The sequence below is a fragment of the Berghia stephanieae genome, chromosome 1 (genome assembly GCF_034508935.2).
Source record: "Berghia stephanieae isolate SIO BIC M18660-M18661 chromosome 1, UCSD_Bste_1.3, whole genome shotgun sequence".
Lineage (NCBI taxonomy): Eukaryota > Metazoa > Mollusca > Gastropoda > Nudibranchia > Aeolidiidae > Berghia > Berghia stephanieae.
The window spans coordinates 14,918,703-14,945,138 of record NC_088360.1 but is presented as its reverse complement, the minus strand read 5'-3'; the positions used below and the strand labels follow the sequence as shown (position 1 = coordinate 14,945,138).

General features: G+C 33.8%; 2 protein-coding genes across 3 annotated transcripts in view; both read left to right on the top strand.

Moving 5' to 3' along the window:
- The first annotated feature begins 2,441 nt into the window (after positions 1–2,441).
- LOC144968754 (O-acyltransferase like protein-like) overlaps positions 2,442–26,436 on the top strand; it is a 25,046-nt gene continuing 1,051 nt past the window's right edge. Inside the window, exons 1-18 of one of the 2 annotated variants that reach the window (XM_078907413.1) lie at positions 2,442–2,567; positions 3,902–4,016; positions 5,704–6,179; positions 6,626–6,970; positions 7,555–7,669; positions 8,047–8,225; positions 12,704–12,788; positions 13,545–13,623; positions 14,878–15,085; positions 16,507–16,645; positions 17,483–17,656; positions 18,276–18,369; positions 19,112–19,210; positions 20,885–21,050; positions 21,603–21,685; positions 23,061–23,159; positions 23,689–23,775; positions 24,668–24,863. In XM_078907413.1, the coding sequence (XP_078763539.1) occupies positions 3,941–4,016; positions 5,704–6,179; positions 6,626–6,970; positions 7,555–7,669; positions 8,047–8,225; positions 12,704–12,788; positions 13,545–13,623; positions 14,878–15,085; positions 16,507–16,645; positions 17,483–17,656; positions 18,276–18,369; positions 19,112–19,210; positions 20,885–21,050; positions 21,603–21,685; positions 23,061–23,159; positions 23,689–23,770 (2,499 nt within the window). In that variant the 5' untranslated portion in view covers positions 2,442–2,567; positions 3,902–3,940 and the 3' untranslated portion in view covers positions 23,771–23,775; positions 24,668–24,863. Of the gene's footprint in view, positions 2,568–3,901; positions 4,017–5,703; positions 6,180–6,625; positions 6,971–7,554; positions 7,670–8,046; positions 8,226–12,703; positions 12,789–13,544; positions 13,624–14,877; positions 15,086–16,506; positions 16,646–17,482; positions 17,657–18,275; positions 18,370–19,111; positions 19,211–20,884; positions 21,051–21,602; positions 21,686–23,060; positions 23,776–24,667; positions 24,864–26,436 lie in introns of those variants that run through there. The other variant, XM_078907406.1, reaches the window with a different exon arrangement.
- Positions 24,680–26,436, top strand: part of LOC144971349 (O-acyltransferase like protein-like) — a 5,442-nt gene continuing 3,685 nt past the window's right edge. The window contains exon 1 of the mRNA XM_078912520.1: positions 24,680–24,863. Within this exon, the coding sequence (XP_078768646.1) occupies positions 24,680–24,863 (184 nt within the window). The remainder of the gene's footprint in view (positions 24,864–26,436) is intronic.

The window sequence follows — 26,436 nt, the reverse complement described above, 5'->3', positions numbered from 1 at the left end:
AGTAGGTGAGATGTTTGAGAAATAGATGTAAATACGGGGTCTTAAAATTAAAGACAAAAATATTCACCACACACATGTTGAATCTCTCTCCATTCTCTTCTTCTTATTATTATTATTATCTTCTTCTTCTTCTTCTTCTTCTTCTTCTTCTTCTTCTTCTTCTTCTTCTTCTTCTTCTTCTTCTTCCTCTTCTTCTTCTTCTTCTTCTTCTCTTCTTCTTCTTCTTCTTCTTTTTCTTCTTCTTCATTGTCTTCTTTTCCCTTTTCCTCTTCTTCTTCATTTTCTTCTACCTCCTCCTCCTCCTGCTCCTCCTCCTCCTCCTCCTCTCTTCTCTTCTTCTTATTCCTTGTCCGTTTCTGCTGTTCAATGCTCATTCTAGTAAAATCAATCATACATTTTGCAGAATTGAATCAGACCCCAATAGCATGTGTTTCCCTATGGTCTATGTAGGCCCTAAGGTTTTCAAAAATTATGTTGTGTGTTGTTTTTTTAAAGAAAGAGATAAGTCACTTTTAAATCGAAATAATTCATCTTTGGGCCAATATGTCAAAATCCCGAATGATGGAGAAAAGTGACAAGTAAAATCTGTCAGAGCAATTCAGTATTTTTTGAAACAGAGAGAAGCGATTATTTTGAATGAATATGAGATACCACGTTTTCTCTGTATTAGATGACAGGCTGATCCAATTAGAAAGTTAAAATAAATATTACATGCTTTTTTGCCATGATCCATGTGCTTCAGAGTACGTTATTTATACCCCCGTAACCAAATGTAAAATTAACTTAAAATAAGTCGGTTAGCATTACCCATCACAATAAATGATTCGCACCATAGTTGATTAAAGTTTATCAGTTAATAAATTGTGTAACTCCAAGGCCCGAGTTTTTCAATTTTCCACAGTCAATTCTCTCGATTTGTTGAAAGACAATATGTTGTAGACATAACAAAGTTACCTACACACTCTTCGGTTGAACCACTTGGCCAGCGAAGCGCTGACGGAAAGAGGGAATACAGATGGGTATCCTTTCCTGCTGATGGCAAAGGTAATTTGTTGCTGAGCCGTTTGTGACTTTTGTTACTCACACACTCTTCAGTTGAACAACTTGGCCAAGGAAGCTCACGAGCGCTGACGGAAGGAGGGAATACACCTGGGCATCCTTTCCCGCTGATGGCAAAAGCAATTTGTTGCTGATGCCTTTTGTGAGTCACGTTATTGTTCTGTTCGATAGGGCAACACGAAATTTGGTTAAAATATTTTGTGAGAGGCAACAACGGAAATAAATTAAATTGTATTTGGAATAGGCTACTTTCTTGATCACGAGCACTAACCTACTTACTTGCTTAATTACTTACATTCTTACTTACACACCTGTCCCAAATGTAATGAAGGACAGCTTTGAAGGATCGCCATATATCTTGTGAATAATTAGCATCCTCAAACCTTCTGATACACTTTAAGCTATTTAGAAAGTGAGGACTTCCAAATAGAAATAAGTCTTCGATACAAGTCCAAATGGCTAAAAACCTGAGGTCACAAGAAATAATTTTTTTTTCAGTCGAATGTTATTCTTGCTTTGGCGAGTAACTTATTATCACGCCATCTTTTTGCTCTAAGGTCGAGGCGAGAAAGTATCTGGGTCGTCGTGGTAAATTTGGATCATATTATTTATACATCAGGTGGCATCTGATGACATTCACACCATATTTCATATCCTTTCATACACATCAGATTGATACCAAGCAAGCCACAATTTTGTTCTTTATTTATTCTTTTTCAGCCAAATAATGACCATTCTCACACTATGGTTAAGACTGCAATCGAGATATTTTCTAATCCATCATCTGTCCACCCAATAGTGATCGGCAGGTAATCGTCCTATTTGAAGGACAGCAAGCAATTGTTAATGTCCGTTTGAGGCCACTAAATCCTGAATTAACTCTATCACTATCTTAAGGATAACTTTCTGCAAGCCTTTAATTATTTCAAAGCATATAAAGGCACACAAATCACGCGAGTATCTATTCGCTTTATGTTTATTTTTATCATATTGCTCATCGTGCGTCGTTATACAACATTTGTATATCAGTGTACGATATTATCCACGAATATCAGTGAACCTGTAGCAATATACCGCAGTACTATAATTTTTTTTTTAAACGCCGTTTTTAAATTTTGGCTGAATAATTGCTGGATCATTTCTAACTTTATATAATTTGGTCGATGAAAATACCATGCTATTTTTCCAACAAAGAAAATGAATCCCCATACTTCAAGGGAACTCTCAGGTTTAGATATTGTGACAAGTTGGGGATTATTTAAAATAGAAATATTAAAAGTGTTAAATATTTCAGGCCAAAATGTGAAAAGGTGTTATGTCAATTTTGACAGTACTGACCTGCATGCTCGCTTCGACAGGCCGATAAGATCATCTTTCGCCGCCGTCCGCTTTGTCGTAGAAGCCACGGGATCCTATCTTTGACTGTGGACTCCTCTAGACGGCCCGTATTCGGCCAGATAGCACAGGCAAGCTGCAAAGTCCACTTATTGAAGTGTTAGGAATAAAAGGTAAAGTTTTCATGACGATTTTATTATTATTATTATTATTATTATTATTATTATTATTATTATTATATTATTATTTATTATTATTATTATTATTATTATTATCAAATCATCATCATTAATATTATTATCAAATCACATTATTATTTCTATTAATTATTATTATTATTATTATTATTATTATTATTATTATTATTATTATTATTTATTATTATTATTATTATATATTATTATTATTATTATTATCATACTCATCATTATTATTATTATTATTATTATTATTATTATTATTATACTATCATTATAATCATTATTATTATTATTATATTATTTTATTATTATTATTATTATTATTATATATATTATTATTATTATTATTATTTTGTATTATTTAGTAATATTATTCTATTATTGTTATTATTATAATATTATATTATTGTTATCATTATTAATGTTATTTATTTTTATTATTATTATTTTATTTTATTTTATTATTATTATATTAGTTATTATTATTATCATTATATTTATTATTATTTTATTATTATACATCATCATCTCATCATCATCAGCATCGACATTATCATTATTACAGTCCTATGATTATTAGTGTATTTATTATTATTATTATTATATTATTAGATTATAATTATTATTAGTATTATTATTACATTATTATATTATTTATTATTATTATTATCATTATTATTATATTATTATTATTATTATTATATTTTGTATTATTTATTAGTCATTATTTGTTATATTATAATCATTTATTATATGTTATCATTATTAATGTATTTATTATTTTATTAATAGTATTTTATTAGTTTTATTATTATTATTATATTATTATTATTATATATTATTAACATTATTATTATTATTATTTATATTATTATTATCATCATTCGTCATCATCATCAGCATCACATTATCATTATTACAGTCCTATGATTTAGTGTAAGTATTATTATTATTATTATTATTATTATTATTATTATTATATTATTATTATTATTATTATTATTATTATTATTATTATATTATCATTATTATTATTATTATTATTATTATTATTATTATTTATTATTATTATTATTATTATTGTTATTATATTATTATAATTATTATTATTATTATTATTATTATTATTATTATTATTATTATTATTATTATTATTATTATTATTATTATTATTACCATCGTTGTTTTCATTATCATAAATATTGTTATCACTATCGTTAGTATCATCATCATAATTATCATAGATGTTATCTTCATAATACAGCAGTTAAATGATTTGACCAATTTTTTATTCTTGTCTATTTCAGAAAAATCTGAAGGTCTGGATTCCTGAAAAATAACTCCCTATGGCGTCTGGGCGAAATTCTCTGTTTCGCATACTCACCCTATGTGTTGTCTGTTTGTATGTGATCAACGCAAAGGGTGAGTATTATACATTATTCTTGCGGTTTTGTGGTCTTGTGGCGTGACACTCACATTAGGACTGGTAGTCTCTGATTTGAGTTGAGTCCTTGGAAAGGCTCCTTACTTACATTATCTAACTCTTATCACACTCAGGAGTAAAAGTATGAGTAATAACCAGTAAGAACGGTGTATCTATTGAAAACAATTACAATAGCGCCTCACAAGTTTCAGCACGTCTCTGCCAACTTGTTTAGCGTGCTGTTGGTGTTGATGATTACGTGTTCTTGTATTGAATGATATTTTGAACCTGTTGGTCCTTTTTTTGCATAAGCACGGGATGCTTGTCAAGTGTGTTTTTTTTTTATTACATGAAATTGAAACATTATTAAGCATTTAAGAAAACTACTCACTAGTTCTGCTTGTCGTGACAACATACAAAATTCTTACAAAATCCATGTGTGCTTTACTGAGGTACGCATTCATAGCTAAGGAGAATTGGGTCATTCGTTTAAAAACAGTATCCAAAGACACAACCCCGTGAAAAGAGTTTGCTATTATTTTCACAATTCCGATTTTTCAACATCGCTTGACTTCATCAGAATACGAGACATGCACATCTTATAGTTTGATACTTCTTTGCAATGAATTGTCATTTAAGTATGACATTAATAAAAATATGATGGATGAGACTTGACTAATATAGATTATATACGGATGATACCAAGTATTATAATGACAAAATATGTCACTTTGTCATCTATATATATATATATATATATATATATATATATATATATATATATATATATATATATTATATGTTATATATTTTTATATATTATTTTAATATTTATCAATATTTGAGACATCTAATTATTTTCAGGCATCAGCATGTAGAAATGTGTTTAATGATTTGAGTTTACATGTATACACAGTCTTGACGATGGCTGATTGGGCTGAACTTAATGTAGACTGTCTCAAAATTGTGGTAATTATTAATACCACAATGTTTGAATAATTCTCTCCATTGCTACATGTCGAGCACTTTTCGTACCATATTTGTATCAAACACGATTCAATATGTTTTAATATATATATATATATATATATATATATATATATATATATAATATATAACGACAATGAGTTAGGTGGTTGTAAATTCTGGTGAAATAAATATAACCATTGCCGAATTACTACATTCTTTGTACGTTCCTCAGCAAATTCTTCAATGCTTTTTTTTTGCTTACAGCTTTCAATAAAATCAGACATCATTGTTCAACATTTAAGAAGTATTAGAGTAATGTTTCAAAATTATCAAATTAACCTGTTAACCAAATTTGAGAGTTTTTGCCAAGATGAGGGTCATTTAAATCGATTGATATTCGAAGGACGAGATTTCTGACCAGAGTTTTAAATACGTGCCTTCCCAGGGTAATGGTTAAATGACTTTATTGCCTTTTATCTTACTTGATCCTCACTATAGCATCGATATGGCTGACGTCTGGGCTTTCGTTGTCTTTTAAGGGGGCAGAACATATAGACATACATTCCCTTGAAATGAATAAAGGGATTTTAACAGGTTTATTTCATTTATCATTCTGTTTATCCATTCATCGGTATATTTATTTATCAATGAATTTATTTTACTATGCAAAAAGTTATTATATAACTAGCAATTAATTTATATTTTTTCGTTTTTCAGACAATTCTCAAACAGGTCATGTGTCGGACGCAACTAGCACAGCCCAAACTGTAAAGACAAATCCTACAGTTCAAACTGTAAAGACAAATCCTACAGTTCAAACTGTAAAGGCAAATCCTACAGTTCAAACTGTAAAGACAAATCTTGCAGTTCAAACTGTAAAGACAAATCCTACAGTTCAAACTGTAAAGACAAATCCTACAGTTCAAACTGTAAAGACAAATCCTACAGTTCAAACTGTAAAGACAAATCCTACAGTTCAAACTGTAAAGACAAATCCTACAGTTCAAACTGTAAAGACAAATCCTACAGTTCAAACTGTAAAGACAAAACATGACGATGATGCTAAGTCCCAGTTCGACTCCTTACTGTCCTCTCTCAGTCCCTCATTACTCAAACTCCTTCAACAAGTGGGCGGTGTCATACCTGGAGTCAAGGAGGCCCTGGATTCTGGATTGGGTCTTAACACTTCCCAGGTGAGTTGAAATATTATTGAAAACCCGGACGTGAAAGGTCGTCATTATTAAATTCTTGTCTGATTGCGATATCGTGTTACTTATGATGGTAGTGATGATGATTATGATAATGATGATGATGATGATGATGATGATGATGATGATGATGATGACCACGACGACAACGATGATTATGATTATAATAACGGTGAGTGTTATTGACGCTGAAAGCTTAAGTAAAAGTCCAAAAGTTGAATCTTGGCTTAAATGTATGCTTTTTATTGAGTCTAGAATAAATCTAGTTTCATTAGCTTTAATCAACCCAAACTTTTATATTTCTAAGCATTTTGACTTAAAATTCACTTTTTGACACCTGCTTTGTAATATGACATAATATTAGTTTGATTTGGTGCGTCGCATATAAGTTCATTCTACACTGTCCGGATTTTAAAATATTCTATTTTCAGCTCAAGACCATCAATAACTTTGTTCAGCTTCTGATGAAAGCCACAAACACAAATTCAACTAGCCTGTCCGATGTACTCAAGTCAATACAAGATTCTGGTCTGTTTGATTCCGTTCGCAATTTGATCAGTCCTTCGTCAGTCAATGCAATGCCAAAAGATACGGCGGAAATGTGTGACAGGGTAAACAGATCCACAGCTGACCTAAACAGCACGTTAGCGGATTTGCTTAATATTCCACAACCTCTTGGTGATGATATGAAATGGGCAGAGACAAGTCTTAGAGACGCATTGTATTGGTGTAAATACAATTTTACCAATACACCAATTGGCAGTGGTGCCCCGAAGGTAAATAAAGACAGATAGAAAAATTAATGTATTATGACATGAAATGGGCAGATACAAGTATTAGAGATGCATTGTATTGTTGGAAATACAATTTTATCAACTCACCCATTTGCAGTGGTGCTCCGACGGTAAATTAAAAGATAGAAAAATCTAAATATATATATATGACATGAAATGGGCAGAGACAGGTCTAGGAGACACATTGTATTGGTATAAATACAATTTTATCAACTCACCCATTGGCAGTGGTGCCCCGAAGGTAAATAAGATATTTATATAGAAAAAGATAAACTAAGATAAATTGACTTACAGGTTAATTGTACCGTTGTATCAATAGTTATGGTAGTAATAACAGCTACCTTACGGTTACTATTATTATTACTATCATTCCTACTATTTCTGCTACTACTACTACTACTACTACTACTACTACTACTACTACTACTACTACTACTACTACTACTACTACTATTACTACTACTACTTGTCAAATTTCATTGGCGAATAATGCATATGTAGGATATTGGGTCATAATTTAGTCACTGAAGATTATGATGTTCGAATGTTTGTCACTTTTGACTTAGGTCCTCGGAGGTGACATCCCTACGTCCTACTCCACTTACAACTGGAAGAAATGCCAGGCCGATGTCAGTTTGATGTTGGGAGGGTTGAGAACTAGAGAGGATTGGGTGATGCAAAGTAAAAATTTGTTGTCATCATTGCCATCATCATCATCATCATCATCATCATCATCGTCATCATCGTCATCATCATCATCATCGTCATCATCGTCATCATCATCATCATCATCATCATCATCATCATCGTTAACGCAATAGCCATTTTACCATCATAACTAGCATTATCATTGTCACCAGATAATGATGATGATAATCAGCATAACATAATCATTTGTACCATGTCCATCGTTACAATCAATATCGTTACAATTTTCACCATTATTCCACCACAGCAACGAACGCCAACATCACAATCAACAACAAGACCACCATTATACTACTCCTAACAATTAATTTAACCATACCATTCGCTTGCTTTGTGACTTCTAATGACAGTGCTCGACGCCACTGCCAAGCCTGGAAGCGGTATCTTGGAAGGCAACCTCAAATTTTTGGGTAACTACAAGCAATGCCAGGATGTGTCACATCGAGATCCTACCAGCTTTTCCAAAATTGAGGGGAAAATATGCAGGGCTTATGTCAAACCTCCATTTCAACTTCCACCTTCATTTTTGGTAAGGCCTTTCTCATATCGATGGTCCAGATAGTTTAACTCTCTCCTTAACGATCATTTTCAGTGTTCTCCCAAAATGGCAGGCTTACCCTGCAGAAGAATGGATTTTTTCTACAAAACAACTTTATGTTCTTATTTATTAAACAAAGATCATTTTTCAAAGTTGTGATGTACAAAATAAATCTGAATTTTTAAAAATGTATATTTTGTAGTAACTAATGTGAAGATTTTGCTGCAGGTGGTAAGAAGAGGGTTAATTGTTATGATAGTAAACTCACAAGCAGGCATACTCTACCTACTAGTGATTGTGTTTCTGGGTTTATTTGATCAGGCTGAAAGTATCTCGCGATAGGTGAGCGTTTAAATGTTACTTAATGCCGGAAAAAATAACTTGCCTATTTGCCTTTTGCTCTGATGGGTTTTCTATCTATAAAAAAGCATGATATCATAATAATAATAATAATACATGACATTTATAACGCGCATTTTCATCACTGGGTGATGCTCAATGCGCGAAACAATAATACAGTGACATTATTATACAAATGAAACATTATACAAACTACATCAACATAATATTATCATTATACAACAATGTAATAACTAAACATAAATTCATTAATACAAGATATGTTATAATACATCCACATGCTATGTCAAATACGGAAATAATATAAAATAATGTTATAATAACATAAACTAAATTAACATTCATATTGGGGTCAAATTACAAAGATGCATTAATCAAGATGTGTTTTAACAAAGAGATGGTGTTTTAACTTTGATTTAAATATTGATAAGGACTGCGCTTCTCTTATTCTTTTAGGAAGAGAGTTCCAGATGGAAGGTCCGACGTGACTGAACGATCTGCCGCCGTAAAATTTATATTTATATTTATTTGTAACAATTAATTTTGTAGAATCTAGTGCAGAACGTAGACTCCTCGTTGGCTTATAAGTTTCTAAAAATTCAGTAATATACAATGGTGCTTGATCATTAAGGCACTTATAGCACAATACTGCTAGTTTGAATTCGATTCTCACATTAACTGGTAACCAATGCAGCTCATACAAAAGTGGCAACGAGTAGGATGTTATCTTCTTTCTTAAAATCAATTTAGCAGCCGCATTCTGGATACTTTGAAGGCGTGATATTTTATCGTTGCTTACATTCGAGATTAACGAATTACAGTAATCTATTTTAGATAGTATGAAAGATGTTATTAGTTTGCATGTTACTTCTCTTGTTAGGAAAGGTCTAACTGAAGCAATTCTTTTTAAGCCTATTGTCAAACTTCTACATAGAGAATCAAACTGTGCCTGCATAGTCATATGTAGATCTAGCATTACCCCGAGGTTTTTCACACACGTTGAGAGGTTAATTGTGCACCCATTTATATTTAGAGTAAACTTCAGAAAATCATCTTTCAAAACACTTTTTCTACCACACATCATCACCTCTGTCTTTTCATTATTCAGCTTTAACTTGTTAATTTCCATCCAGCATTTAACATCTCTAATACAGTCTTCAACACGGGTAATTAATGATGGGATATTACTAGGGATATCGCTTACATAGATCTGAGTGTCATCAGCATAGAAATGATACATTAATTTATTTTTAACAAAAATATCCGAAAGAGGTTGAGTATAAAGAGTAAAAATAACAGGACCAAGGACAGACCCCTGCGGAACGCCGTAATTTAGAGGAAATGTTTCTGATACTGCGCCATCGATCAGAACCGACTGAGATCTTGATGTTAGGTATGATTTAAACCAACTAAGCGCAGTGTCTCTAATTCCAAAAGTAATTTCTAATCGTTTAATAAGTATCTCGTGATCAATGGTGTCAAATGCAGCCGAAAGGTCCAACATAGTCAATAAACAGACATGATTTTTGTCAATACTATTAAGAATATCAGTGCATACTTTTAAAAGGGCAGTTTCAGTGCTATGATGTGATTTATAGGCAGATTGGAAAATTTCACTTAAATTATTTAGATGGATATGATACAAAAGTCTTTTTAACACAATGCGTTCAAGCACTTTGGATAGATATGGAAGGTTGGAGACAGGTCTGTAATTTTTCAGTTCGTTTACATTTAGATCGGACTTCTTTAATAGTGGTTTAACAATGGCACGTTTAAACGAGTCGGGGACACTACCTGAGACAAACGAATTATTCATAAGTTCAGTTATTGTTGGTAACAGTTCTTCAATACAAGTCTTAAGAATACTAGTTGGGATGGGGTCTAATAAGTCACAATATTTTGATGGGCTATCTAAAATGGCTGACTTCACTTCATCTTCAGTGGCTGGATCGAAAACATGTAGTGGCGTTCCATGGAATGGTCCAAAGCTCGGTGACGATGATGATGATGTATTGTCTAAGTTTTCCCTAATGGATTTTATCTTGTCGTGGAAATAGTTGGCAAAATTTTGAGCTAGTTCGGTGTTATTTCTAGACGCTGGAAGGGGTGTGGATTTCTTACTGCCAAGAAGGTCGTTTGCGGTGGAAAACAGTTCTTCGCAAGATGTAATGCTTTGAAATTTTTCGTTGTAGTGGGCCTTTTTTGCGCATGTGATGGCGTTATAAAGAGCCGACTTAGCTGCTTTGTAGATATCTTTAAATACCGTTAGGCCACTCTTTCGCCATTTCCTTTCAGCCTGTCTCTTTTTTCTCTTTAATTCCTTTATCTCGGAATTGAACCATCGCGAGTGTGGTCGATTCGATACGACCCGACGTTGTGGCGGTGCCTCACGGTCAATAATAGATCGCAATACTTTGTTGTAGTCGTTTATATTTTTAACCTCATTTATGACGTCACGAATGCTATCTTGTAAACCACTGATATCAATTTGTCTATAATTCCTTGTTGTTATGTTTCGTTTCGGGAGATCAACTTTCTTTAATGCGATATCCACAAATAGAGCAGTAAAGTTAGGTGCCCCAAACGTAAACAATAACAAGTTGCTAGTGATTTCCGTTAGGGACCGGAATAATTTACGCACAATATAGGTTCCCAATTTTGTAGTTTGAGTTGTAGGCAATACACTTTCAGTATTGAAAATATGTTTACATAAAATCTAACAGTTGCAGAAATAATAATATAAGGCTAAATTATTATGAAAATCAGGCTCCGAATAATTCTCGTTTTGTTCTCACCAGCGCAATAATTTGCCCTGGTCTAAAAATAGATAGACTGTAACTTTTGATAAATTTTAGAAAATTTTACCTTTTGTTCCATAAAATATCCATATCTAGACATTATTTGATGCATGATCGAGTATTTATGAATATGTGTTTCTTTTGCCACCTAACAGCCGAATTTTAAAGGTTATTTTTTTTCTATTATTTACATTGGAACGTGAGCTGTCAAGACAGGAACATGTGGTTTGCCACGTGCTTCTCGACCTTTGTTTACGTTTGGGGCACCTAACTTTACTGCTCTATAAAACTTTGTGATCGGATATCGCTAGGTCAACAACTTCGGTCTTTCTTATTCTATTACTTGACGCAGGGGAGATGACCCAATCAATGATGTTGCCGGCCTGGTGTGTTGTCTCGGTGATGTGCTGGTGTAAATCGTTGTCGTGTAGGATTTTCTTGATTTTGGTGACTGTCGGAGAAGTGGAATTAAAATGTATGTTGAAATCTCCAATAAAAATATATGGTGAACTTTTAAGGTTGAAGTCTAAGATATCATTTTGAAATTCCGCTACAAACTTAGTATTGGATGTATTCGGCGGTCGATAGATAGTAATGATGGAGAAAGTGGCAGAGTCGGATTGGAAGGAAAGGCATGCAGATTCGTAGTTTTCTCTTGTAAGAGGAGTGAAATCGGAGTAAGTTTTCTTTAGGGTCTATCTTACAAGGAAACCAAACACAAGTGTCTGTCGCTGCGTAATGCGGTTCGGTGAGCAATAGAGTTGAAGTTTCTATATCTTGCTCAAGGGGAAAAAACGAGATGTTGACAGCGTGACTTGAACCAGGTTCCTGCAGAAGGAAGTACAATGTCGATAGGCCATCAGCTATCGTTTATGATTAAAGTTTAGTAATGTCAAGTTTATGATAATACAGAGAGGTCTACTACAGGTCGACTACACAATAAATGGTACATGAAAGCTGGTGTTTATGATGCTTTTTGTGTAGTGTCTTCGCTTAATCGCACACTCCACTTAATCTACACACTCACCCGAACTCCCGGGGTGTGCGATTAAGCATCGAAGCCAGTTAAGAACACGTTTATTCTCATTTTTGGGGCCTGCAGAAATATAAGTTATTATTGCTTGTCTTGATCAATAAGTACTTACCTATAATATATACTAAGTTACAGGTGCTGCTCATTCACGGTACCTACCCACCATCACGACTATGTTACATCGCTTACTTTCAGTCTTATTTATTTTTAAAAAATTCTAAACATCCTTTTTGAAGCCATGGTATACATTAATTTTGCCCTTTTGTTTTTGGTTACAGACAGGCGGTGACGTGCGAATCCAGTGGGACCTCTGTCTTCCGAAGTCATGTCTTGATGCTGACTTGAACTTTGCCATTATTCAAAGTGAGTTCCATCACTCGCTCTTTTCTCTCTCTCTCTCTCTCTCTCTCTCTCTCTCTCTCTCTCTCTCTCTCTCTCTCTCTCTCTCTCTCTTTTCCTCTCTCTCTCTCCTCTCTCTCTCTCTCCCTCTCTCTCTCTCCCTCTCTCTCTCTCTCTCCTTTTCTCTTCTCTCTCTCTCTCTCTCTCTCTCTCTCTCTCTCTATATATATATATATATATATATATATATATATATATATATATATATATATATATTACGAGGAGTTGACTTTAAATTGCTACTCCGTCTCATTTTCACCATTTCGCGATAATCGCTAATATTGTGGCTATTTAATTATTAAATTTTACGAAGAAATTACTTGTCTCTTATGGAACAATACTCTTCAATGTTTTATAAGGTCATTTTTCTCTGGTATTTTCCAAGTACCCAATATATTAATTGTGAGTTTAAACTCATTTTCTATCAGAATGTTACTTATTTGAATTGAAAGTTCAAGATTTTAAAAAGTGTGTATGAAACAGTGTGAAACAAAGCAAGAAAGACAGAAACCAGGAAAAAAAGACACCCCAATTAAAAAAAAGTTCATGTATTTTTCTTTCTCGCTTTGTCTGGCACTGTTTTATACACACTTTTCAGACCACTATCTTACACTAGTGCCTGCTCCCTAATTTCCCAATTTGATAGTGAAAATTCCCTCCGTAAACATTTATGGAAGCTTAATATTTCTATGATAAATGAGTTTTTACTTATATTATCAGGGAATTTGGCAAAGAATATTTGGATGTCGTGCACAGCGGATCTGGATATATCGGAAGATGGGCCTGCCATTGTAGCCATGTAAGTGGTTAATAGGAAGATTAATTCTCAATAGGGAAGGAAGGTCGTAAGATCAAACTCTCTACTCTTTTGGTTCCTTGTTCCTACATCCTTGGGAGTGTGTATGTAACCAATCCTTTGGAGTACTAATAACGTAAGCGTTACATAAAGGTGACATAACTATTTCAGTAGCAAGATGAATAGGAGGATTCTTAGGATTACGGGATATAAAAGAGCGAGGCTGGATGATCTTTATTAACGACCAGAACATAGTTAGACTAGACCCTCCGGAAGAGTGGTTTTACATTTCCAATGAAACAGGAATCCGTTTTTTTTACATCACACTTTTCTTCTTTATAATCAATCTATTGCCTCAAAACGGTATTAATCCGAAATGTGATTATAATCAGTTAACTATCGTACTCTGTAATACCACGTATTCAAAAATTTGGTCAGAAAACTCGTCCTTCAAAAATTGCTCGATTTAAATTACACTCATTTTGACAAAACTCCAAAACTTTTGAGTTAAAATCGTAGGAGAGGATGATTTCTGTTTCTAAAACATCAGAACCTTTCAATTCTCTAATTTTGAACACTTGATTTTAAACTAAATTCGCTTTATCGACAAGTTGGATTACAACACTTGTTTTTAATGAATAATCTGGAATATCAAAACTTATTCCATCGTCATCCTAAATCACGATCTCGAAAAGGATAAAGTCGGGGCTATAGAACCAAGTATATAATATTAGTATTAAAAGATATTAATTAAACTGTAACATTAATTTCACATTATACGCATTGTCGTGTTGGTGACTACTTGTTACTATGGTATGCTTTGTAATGAAATAAAGCGGTGTTGATCCTGGGCATTGACCAGATGGCTCACGATCATCAAAATGAGTCCGAGTTGGCGTCATGCATTGGACAAATTCTATTCTTAGTCATTATCCCCCTCGACTCATGTGTAAGGGATTATCTGACTATAGGTAAGAACTGGTATTGATATTTAAAGAGCCACAGATCAATAATAACACGTAGTGGGTGACTTGTTATTTGTATGAGAGGATAACTGACTCTAGTTTGGTCTGCTGAAGGAATAAATAAACTCAATACAGGGTTGACCAAAAATGAAAGTAGCCGCTTTTTGAGCGTTTATTTAACGAAAATGAGCTCACTAATCTAAAGGATAGCTTAAAATATTTTTTTTAATTAATTAGTTTTTAGACAATAGACGTTTTTAAAAAAATCGTATCATGTATTTATTGCTTTCAGAGTGATTCTTGCTTTGTTTGGCGTGCTTCTGGTAGCCGGCACTATTATGGAGTTCTGTGTTAAACACACCAAACCAAGTCAAAAATACCACGGAAATGGGCAGATCATCAATGGACACGCCAATATCAACCACGGATTTGACAGCAACGAGGGTAAACATCACGTGACTTCTTTCACTGAACCAAATGGAAAGCCGTCAATGGTCGAGGTAATGATGAGATTTAACGAGTTAACGATCCTAAGACTCTGGAGACAAATCTTCGTTTACTTCCCTGTCGTTCGTCGATCGTTGTTGGTCGTTAAATTGCTAATATCCAGATGTCAAAAATATTGGCCAAAGTTATAAATAAATTTTGATTTTCTCCTAATCCTGTTCGGCTCTTAATGTAACCAAATGCAATGTTTATATTTTCAACAACAAAAATCAAAATGCTTTAACCCCTTTGGTTTTGGGGAAAATCCTATTTTATTATAGCAAATATATTACGAGGCACCCGATCACCCTTTGCATAACGTAGTAGATAAAGAATCCTTGTTTGTCCTCACACATTCGGTCCTGCAAAAATCTGATTTTAATGCTTAATGATATAGGGACCAAAATGATAAATATATAGTTGAATTCAAGAACCAATCAATGTCAAAAAGAATAGGTTTTGATAAGCATTTACATAGATGAGATCATTGGAGGAGTAAGATGTACTTGAAATTTCAAATTCGTCCCCAATGCAATCTCCCAAGGTCACACATGGGCATTGGAACTTTTTCGATATTCCAGATGCAAGAGTTGACGAATATTATACTCAATAGTTTCAATGAAGGCCTTCAATTTAATTCCAGTTTGGTTTTTTACAAAGCTTATACAGGTTCAATGTGACATACTGTTTTGAGGCGATTTGTAACATATATCGAAGGACTTTTAAGGATTATTATTGTTTGTAAGTCTGGACCTTTGCAACTTCTGTCATGGACAACATAGGAGAAGGGAGGTAATGCTCAGTCTGAACTATTCAGTATATATGAAGGAAGGTGATTTTCCATTTAGGAGATGGGCTCTTCTGTAGATGTATTATTGCCATGTTCTTTTAAGCCATTGATTTTATAAGTTGTAGATTTCCTAAGTACAATTTTAGGTTTGATAAAATGATAAAGACCACGCATGCATCCTCTGCCGTTTTAATTCATTTATAATACTCGGTGTATAATCGTATACCCTATAGTATTCACTTTTGTTTAAGAAGATTAAAAAACTTATACTAATCTATTTTTATTTAGTTTAATCAATAGAAAACCCTCCTGTCGAATATAATAAAGTCAAATATCTTTGTCATGATCTTAAAAAGAAGTCAACTATTTTTGTTAAGCAAAAAAAGTATCATTATCAGCTTTATCTGCTGATGAATCAATGAATAATTCATTGTACTGGAGAATCCGAACTTAAGCCCCGTCTCGTTTTTCTTTCTTTAAATTAGAAATTGTGTCCATACTGCCCATATCGCAGCGTTGCATCGCAGCTGACGCCTATGCTATGTCATTCCTTTTAAAGATACAATATTCTGAGAAAATACATTAGGAGTGAATGCGGGTAATCATACTTTTTAATTTTTTTATTTATAAATTTTCCGCCGACAGATCAACCCCTCCAAGGGTAATATCATGTACCCGGAAATGAATATGAATGGCTCCAGATCTGAACATATAAATGGTGTCAAAGAAAATGGTCATAATGAAATTAATGAAGTCAAAGACAAGACGCACAAGCCTCAAACAGGTAGGCAGGAGTGATTTTTAAGCTGATGTATCTTTTGGTACTAAGCTGCTAGAAGCGGATGACTGTAAAAAGTAATAAACAAAAATGAATTTAACTGCTTCAAAACAAAATTTAAAAAAAAAACACGGGACGTTTCGGGCTCTGTTTCTCTGCCGTTGATTTGGATTTTTAGTAATGACTTTATGTTTTCATTGTTTTTTTGTTGTTGGCTGAAGAAGGATTTTTTACCCGAAACGTTCCATGTTTGGTAATTTCTCGAAGTCCCAGGTTTGTAGTTTTTGTCAAAATGAGGGTCATCGAAATGGGTCGATATTTGGAGGACAAGTTTTCTGGCAAAAGTTTTAAACGTATAGTTTTCCAGAGCACAGCAGTTACCTGGTTAATAAATTGAATGATATAGATAGGACAAATGATCTGTATGGAACACTATTTTGGTACTATTGAACGGTGCTGTTTGGTTTTGGCCTAGCAAAGTGATGTGCATATATTTGCAAGGTCTGGTAACCGAGCGCAATTATTATGAGTTTCATTTAACATTCTTGTAATGGACAATATTTTACAATGGTTTAAGAGTATTTTCATTACAATCATGAGAGTTTAACTATGGATTATCAGGGCTGCAAATTAATAAGTTCACATTGGGTGTAATGATAGCGTGCAGGATCGAGGCCATTGAAAGAAAAATATATTATTGCATTGGCAAAACTATTTTGACATTAAAATGTCTTGACTTAAAGAGGGTTTTGTCATTTTCATTTTAACATGCAAAAATACGTCAGTTGTGCATCTAGTTATGATATATAAATCTATGACCCATAATTGTGCTCTTCTTCATAGAACCCCTTCCTCGATGGCAGCGAGCACTTCTGGCGTTCTCCGTCCCACGCAACACGGAGAAGATACTAAGCGTCAAGTCTGCTCCAGGCGCCATTGGATGTCTTCACGGAATTCGAGTACTCAGTATGGCATGGGTCATCCTGGGACACACCATCATCTCCATGGGCATGCTTGGTCAGTTTGGTTTATAATATAGCACCAGACTTTGATTTTAAAGTAAACGTCTTATAACGGCATTAAATCATACATTTGACTGGAAATCCAATAAATGTTCAGCATCTAAATACCCCCCCCCCCCCCTCCGGACATAATACCGTTTTGAGACACTGAGTCAATATTGACTTTTTTGACTTCTTGAGGAGTAAATTGACTCCAAAAGGATAATACGGACTCATTTTCCATCCTTATCTATTATTGCATATTTTGAGATTCGCGGGTATGAAATTCTTCAAGTTATGAACGCATCCTCTAATGACTTGAAATTCAACTTTGGAGGATGTATTGTGGGCTACAGAATAAGGGTTGTTAGATCATATTGCTGTTCGTTTCCAAGAGTGTTCATCTCATCACTGCTTTCTCTCACACACAAAATTTTTTAAAAGATGTAGCGGGTTTATTTGACTTATCATAGAGATATTAATATAATACGATATATATTTTTATAAGTCTATTAATTAAGTGAACCTTTTATAAAACGATTACATTCGTAGGTTGAACACGATGGATAATTCGAGCGGATCAGGATTTCTAATATTATTTGATTAATTAATTAATTTATTCCCTATCAATTCAGAAAATCCTGTGGATCTGTTTAGTCGCATCAAAACACTCGGTTTTCAAATTATCTTGAACGCCCCCCTTTCGGTCGACACATTTTTCGTGATGAGGTAAAGTATGTTTTAGTTATTCATAGGCTTTTTTTAAAATGAAACAATCGTTACACTGACAAAAACCTCTTTGTTTTTTGGCCAAAATTTCTTTATTTTAAAAAATCTGGGACCTGATAATCATTTTGCTACAAAATTGAATTAAAAGCAATTTAGTCGAATTCTTAAAAGGCGTTTTATCAACGCACGACATAAAAGAATAGTTTCTCATACAAACAAGGCATACTTTTTGTGGGGTTGATTATGCATTGTTGTTCTGTTGTAAAGGAGTATATTTTGTGTAGGTGTGAAATTATTTCCATGACAACAATGAGACCATAGCGTATAGGTGTAAATAGGTGTTATCATGTTGATTGCATTTTAAAACGAATTCAATTTTAATGTTTAAGATAAACTGAAGATATTCGATTACCCTGCTATATCTTTTTTTTTAATTTCTAAAATAAAGGTCGTGTGAGTTTAAACCTGAACATAGGTTACAACAACAACAAAATTCTCAACTAAGTTCAAACACGCCAGGCTCTATTAAAACATAAACGAGTAATAACTAAGATATAATCTAGAAACTATTCAATAAGTCCAAAGACAATTCAGCACGAAAGGGAAGCAAAAGTTTAGTGCTTTGCAGATTTGTGTTGTAGTGTAATGATCAAGAACGATTTGTACGAAAGTATATTTTTTATTCTTTCTTCAGCTAATTAACCCAATCAACTTTACATTTTAATGCAATTGGTTTCAACAGCGGCCTTTTGACCTGTTATCTCTTTATGAAGACGTTGGGAAAGAAGGGAAAAGTTACCAGGAAAGATATGGCCATGTATTACATTCACCGATATTGGAGGTAATGTCTGTATTATGAAATGACAGATTAAATGAATGTATGGGAAAATTGAATAGAACTTTCTCGGATAAATTACACTGGAATGTGCATAAAGCTAACACTCTTAAAGTCAACTTCTACTTAAAGTCAACTTCTACTTAAAGTCAACTTCTACTTAGCGGGGGTTGGATGGGAGCATCACCCTTGAATCATATACCTATGATGTTCGCATGGGTGTACGACCCGATAGTGATGTCGTTTCTTCTTCTCTTTACTAGCCTATCCTGCTTCTTTGGTTTGTGATTGTATTTTTGACAGGGGATATTTTTTTTCTGTAAATCTTCTGCCTGTATGTTCTTGGTTATTTATAATTTAGCTTATGATATCTTTAGGTTATGATTTTGATTTACATTTGTACTATTTTTGTTAGATTGCTTGTTTTTTTGTTTCAGCGGTCTCTCATATAACCTCAATTGTGTTGGAAGAGACCTAAAGCAACAAACAAACAAACAAAAACTTCTACTTAAAGTCAACTTCTACTTAAAGCCAACACCTCTTGTTGGTCCCAAATTGTCTGTTCTTTATCTAAGTGTTTTCCATTGATAATGAATACAATCAACCTTAAAGTCACCAATGTTTCTGGTCCGGCGATGTTGGCTTTATAAGGATTCCATTGTGCTTTTATTAACAAAAATGAACACATAATATCCTATTTTTTGTTTAGGCAGAGCGATTGACGCCTTACCTTGCCAGATATGCTTGGCTCAATCGGTTGCTAAATCACTGGCCTTGAAAAAAAAACGTTTAGTGAATACTAAAATGTCAATTTACATTAATACACTTCAACAGTCGTAACATCACTTCCCTCGTAATGACGCATGGTAACTTAGTAACTGGCTCTAAACTATCGGACGCCCTTATGAAATATTTCTCCGACGAGCGTAAAAGCGTATCCAGAGGGGAAAAAACCATTATAAATTTGATCATATTTTGACTTTTACACATTCTGATCACAAGACATATGAAAATTTCTAGCCAGCATAAAGAATAAAAAGTATCGATTTTCTTTGTTTAGGACCACAATGGCCGCCGTCGCTCGACGACGTGACATCAGACTATTGAATCCAATTTCCTTCTGAGAGACAAAAGACAATGAAACAAATCTGTCATCTAAACAAATGACTGTTATTAGTTTTGTTGAGATCTACTCAAACAATATTGCCAGATGAACTTAAGACTGAAAATAATGATAGAATGAATTAAGGTTACGTCACTCAGCTCTTTTTTATTCCTTTTAATTCGTCAGTTGAGTGATTGTTAAAATAAAAATGTTTTAAAAATAAAATTCCCTTTATTCACCCCATAGGTCAAATTGGCCTATAGGGTCTATTCCCAAAAGACTGGAATAACCTAGGCGTGAGCCGCAGTGCAGCGCTGCAAACTGAGCTAGGGTGAGGTGACTTGCTTAAGAACACACAGCGCAGCGGGTATTCGAACTCGGTCCCTTTCGGGAACGAAGCAAAGAACGTACTACCGAGTCTCGCTGCGATGTCCCAGATTTAAGAATTCTTTTTCCTAGATGAGGGTCATTTAAATCGATCGATATTTGAAGGACGAGTTTTCTGGCCAAAATTTTAAATATGGGTTTTTCCAGAGTAAGGCAGTTAACTGGTTACTTACTCCTTTTTCTGTCAGACTGACGCCATCTCTAGTCATTTGGATCATGATAGTGGCCTGTCTGTTGCAGTACGTAGGGGAAGGTAGACCTGCCTGGAAAGATTACGCGGCGGCCGAGAATTGTCGAAAATGGTGGTGGACTAACATTGTATATATAAACAATGTCTACAAACAGTCAGAGCCGGTAAATATACACACAAATACTGTTTGATTCTTTGTTTTAAAAGATTTGACTTAGATCGTTGTCTTCGTAAACTAATGGCCTGACAATACATAAAGAATGACGTCAGAATACTATACAAAGCCACGAGCACAAATAGAAAGCGAACAATAAGTTAGACTTAGATGAAAGTGGTCTTGTGGTAAGACACTCGCTCTCGGATTGGAAGGTCCTGGGTTCGACCTCGCTCGGCGTATAATTAAGTCCTTGGAAAAGGCTTTTACTTACATTCTTTCATCGTACTCAGATGTAAAATAAGTGATTTGTTGTCTCTGTCGGGAAAAAAAATTGTAATATCGCCTAACAGGCGTCATGTCTCGTTCTACATGTTACGTGTTGCTGGATCCTTTATAAAACGGTTTGAGCACGTTTAGTGGATATTGCGCTATATAAAAGCTCAAGACCAAGTTTTTGAATAATATATAATATATAATATATAGGCATAGAATATCATCCCATTTAGCTTTTGAGACTACCAACAACTTAAGTTGTTGTTTTTTCAAAATTTCTTTTCAGTGTGTTGGAGTTACTTGGTTTTTGGCTCATGATATGCAATTCTACATTGTCGCATTCCCAATTCTTGTAACTTGGGTTTATGGGTAAGAAATATCAATAACGCAACGTCATACACCTTGTTTTAAAATCAAGTTTTCAAATTCCAGTATTTTTTTTTCTAAACTGTAGTTTGATTTTTAATTTCTCATCTTGAGCATCAAATAGACTGGTCTTGGAATCTACTTTATTCTATGTTTGAACGTGTCCCTTCGTCGTCGTCGTCGTCTTCTTCTTCTTCTTCTTCTTCTTCTTCTTCTTCTTCTTCTTCTTCTTCTTCTTCTTCTTCTTTATCTTCGTAGTTAGGGCACTCAATGTCATCATGCTGGCGACAAGCTCTTTGCCATGTTGCATTTTAAAAGTGCATAAATAGCAAGAGAAAGGACATAAAGGCAACAGAGCTTTTAAGGCTTTTATCAACGAATCACTATGGAATTGAACAATCTGACAGATGAAATAGTGACAGCACCAAGTCATAAACAATTCATGACAGTTCTGAACCCATTCATGATGGCACAGAGCTGTGTCATCAGAGGCTTGTGCTTATCATACGAATATTGAATTGACACGAAGAAGAAGAAAAAGAAGAAAGAAGAAGAAGAAAGAAAAGAAGAAGAAGAAGAAGAGAAGAAGAAGAAGAAGAAGAAGAAGAAGAAGAAGAAGAAGAAGAAGAAGAAAGAAGAAGAAGAAGAAGAAGAAGAAGAAGAAGAAGAAGAAAGAAGAAGAGAAGAAGAAGAAGAAGAGAAGAAGAAGAAGAAGAAGAAGAAGAAGAGAAGAAGAAGAAGAAGAAGAAGAAGAAAGAAGAAGAAGAAGAAGAAGAGAAGAAGAAGAAAAGAAGAAGAAGAAGAGGAAGAAGAAGAAGAAGAAGAAGAAGAAGAAGAAGAAGAAGAAGAAGAAGAAGAAGAAGAAGAAGAAGAAGAAGAAGAAGACGGGACTCGTTCAAATAGAATAAATTAGATTCCAAGAGCTGTCTATTGTACATTTGTCTAACATTGAGATGATTTCTTGATTGCGTGACAACGGTGACTGGACTTATGATAAATTGAAGTCATACTAATATCTTTAAGCAAAGTTATGGACTCGCTGATGACGATAATATGTTTACGACTCACGAAGTTATGTCCATGATTTCATCAATTCACAGAAATTACCCCACTTGACTAAGATGTGAATGACTACCTGGCGACAGACAGGGATGGAAATTATAAGTGTGCTCAATTAAAAGGCGTCTTGCAGGAAATGTGTTCGGTCCCAGACAAAAAAAATACTAATTCCGTTTTATAGGCGGGAAGATGAATTAATGCAATGCGAAACGTATTTAGTTTCTTTAATCCGTTGGGATAATTCCTATAATTGATCAAAGTTTAATCATGTACTTGATATATAAACTTATCTATATAATCTATGTTATTTTGTTTCCAGGTGGAATGTTTTGGGCTTCCTTGGAGCTATATGCTATATTGGCATCCATGTTTCTTCTACTATTTGGCTAGAAATCAAGTACAATGCTGATTTGCTGCGGTATGTCCTTGCAATGCTATTCATTCCTTTTTATTCATTTGTTCTTTATTTTTTAAAGTCGTCCTTGAGTTTACCCCGATCTTGGTAGCGTTAGCAGTCAATACCAATTGCTTGACATCATTTGGATTGGACGTAAATAATAGTAAGTAATTTCCAATAGATCTATCAGTCCCAGCTACAAAATCACATCACTGCTCTCTGGACAGAGGCTCAAAGCGCTTTACAAGATATGACGTAGGCACAATTGTATATCTTTTTTTACGCTACAAAAGACACCAAGCTACCGGCTATGTGCTCTTTTTACACCTGATTATGGTGAGAATATCTGAGTGAAGAGCCTTTCCAAAAAGTTAACATTGTGTTACCCACAGTGAGACTGGAGCCTTGGCCAAGGTCACAAGCTGGTTGTCATATCACTTAACTACAACATTATATTATAGTATGTTTACAATCGAATCAGTATGTTGAATGCTTTTATTTCTGTTTTTAAAAAAATCAACTGGATTACTCGCCTGAAATTTATTTCAAGCCATATACGAGAGTCGCTCCATTTGCCATTGGACTCATGCTTGGCTGGATTCTGTGGAGAACCAAGTGTAAAGTCCGGATGAATAAGGTAACATTTTATCTTCCTGAAAGTGAGATAATCTTGTTTTTATCACCGACATTTGAATGAAAAAACTTGAGCATTAATAGATTGCAATACCAATTAAATGTGCGATTTATAGGTGATCCCAATAGCAATTAACATGTTAAAAGGTTTGGGCGTTTTTGCCAAGATGAGAGTCAGTTAAAACGATTGATATTTGAAAGATGAGTTTTCTTAAGAAAAAACTTTTTAATACGCGTCTTTCCAGAGAACTATTAAAGGTGCACAAACTATATATTTTTCTAGCCCTTTCTAATCTTAGGCAAACACTTCGGTTAATCCTTTCATTGAGGCCACGGTTTATCATCTAAATGTATAAAATGAGTCCTGTATATATATTATATATATATAATATTATATATATATATATATATATATATATATATATATATATTGTGCATATAAATCAAAATATCTTTTTTTAAATGTTTATATTTTAAGGACATTAGGGGTAAGACCAATACAAAAATCATTGATATTTAGATCAATTTAAATATCGGTTCTCAGGCACGCCAAACTCGTGCTGTTCCTATTCAGCACCATACTGGCCAGAGACATGATTATATTTTGAAAAGAAAACTAATAGTTACTTTACTTATCGATCGATTAACACCATGTCAATTATCGAGTATCAAACTTCGGACAAAAAAAATATGACTTCTTGACATTTGATTGGTCATAATTTAAATTAAAAGCGCACCTGCAAAAAATTGAAACATTTTTTATGTCCGTTCACGGCAGTATTAAACTAACAGTCTCAAAATCAATGGCAAAAAATCAAGAACAAACGTTCATCCATTAACCCTTTCCACCCACATCTCCACCCATCCCCATCCCCATCCCACCTACCAAACCAAAGTGCCTGGTATTCATGGGCTGGATTGTGTGTTTTGGTCTGATTTTGACCAAGACCTTGGTGACGTATGACGAAAACAGAGATATGCCAGCTAATGATTGGACCCATGCTGGGCGTGTCGTTTTTGAGACTTTCTACAGACCAGTATGGGCTCTCGCTATATCTTGGTTGATATTTGCTTGTGCCACAGGATATGGAGGTGAGACTGAGCGTTAAGATATTATTTATACTATAAAAACTACTACTACTACTACTACTACTACTACTACTACTACTACTACTACTACTACTACTACTACTACTACTATTAATAATAATAATAATAATAATAATAATAATAATAATAATAATAATAATAATAATAATAATAATACCACGACTACTACTACTACTACTACTACTACTACTACACTACTACTACTACTACTACTACTACTACTACTCTACTACCTACTACTACTACTACTACTACTACTACTACTACTACTACTACTACACTACTACAAACTACTACTACTACTACTACTACTACTACTACTACTACTACTACTACTACTACTACACTACTACTACTCTTACTATTATTATCATTATATTATTATTATTATTATTATTTTATTATTATTATTATTATTTATTATTATTATTATTATTATTATTATTATTATATTATTATTATTATTATTATTATTATTATTATTATTATTATTATTATTATTATTATTATTACTAGTAAAAAGCCCGCAATTTCGCGGGGAAAGAACTATTTTCATTCGATATTGCCAGAATCATTTTCTTGATTAGCTTGATTACGATTAGATGCACATTTTAATCGATGTGCTTGTCGTCGGTGCCATGCTTTACTCGGCATGATTTTAGTTTATCAGTCAGTAGATATCAATATCAATAAGTCGCAAGTCTTTACCACGCTTTACTTGGGAGTGCTTTGCACTACCTTCAATACTTCACAAATTAAAATGGCGGCCGAGAATCCAAACAATGGTCAAATTAGGACATTTTAAACTTTCACAAATCTATCAAGGTTTGTTCTAGAGTTTTTAAAACGCTTTTATATGATGACAAATTGAATAAATAAACGCCTGACAAAAGATAAACTGTGAAAATACAAATTGAATGAATACTGGGGATGTAGGAGATTTCGGAATGTTTCCCCTTTACTTAACTTATGTGAGGTCAAATGAAAATCTGAAGCGGAAGCCAAAAATATCAAGTCCCCGAATCTGTCTACTTTTGGTTTGTTCGGGCTAGAAGCTAGACAGAACCAATTGACCCCCCCCCCCCCTTTTTTTTTTTTCTTCCACGCAACCACATTCCAAAACACACACACACACACACACACACACATATATGTATACACCACACACACACACACACACACACACACGCACACATAAACATACACGCAATGAGAACACACTACTACATAACACTGATCACCGCTAAATCAACACAACGGAAGTAAGGACTCTACTGGACAGATAGAGTTGAGGGTGTGGTCGTGAGGTGTTAGTGTCTTCGGTAAAATTTTTATGATATCTGTTTGACTTAACGAACTTTCAAACTGACTTTAAATTATAAAAGGAAATCAAGTTATCTGTTTATCTATCTGTAAAAAAAAAACATTTCTATTTTTCAAATCTTTCAGTAGAGTTGTGCGCCGTATCAATTGTTTTATTGACTCAAATAAGCACACTGTTCTCCACAAGGCTATATTTTTTAAAGAAAGGATTATTATTATTATTATTATTATT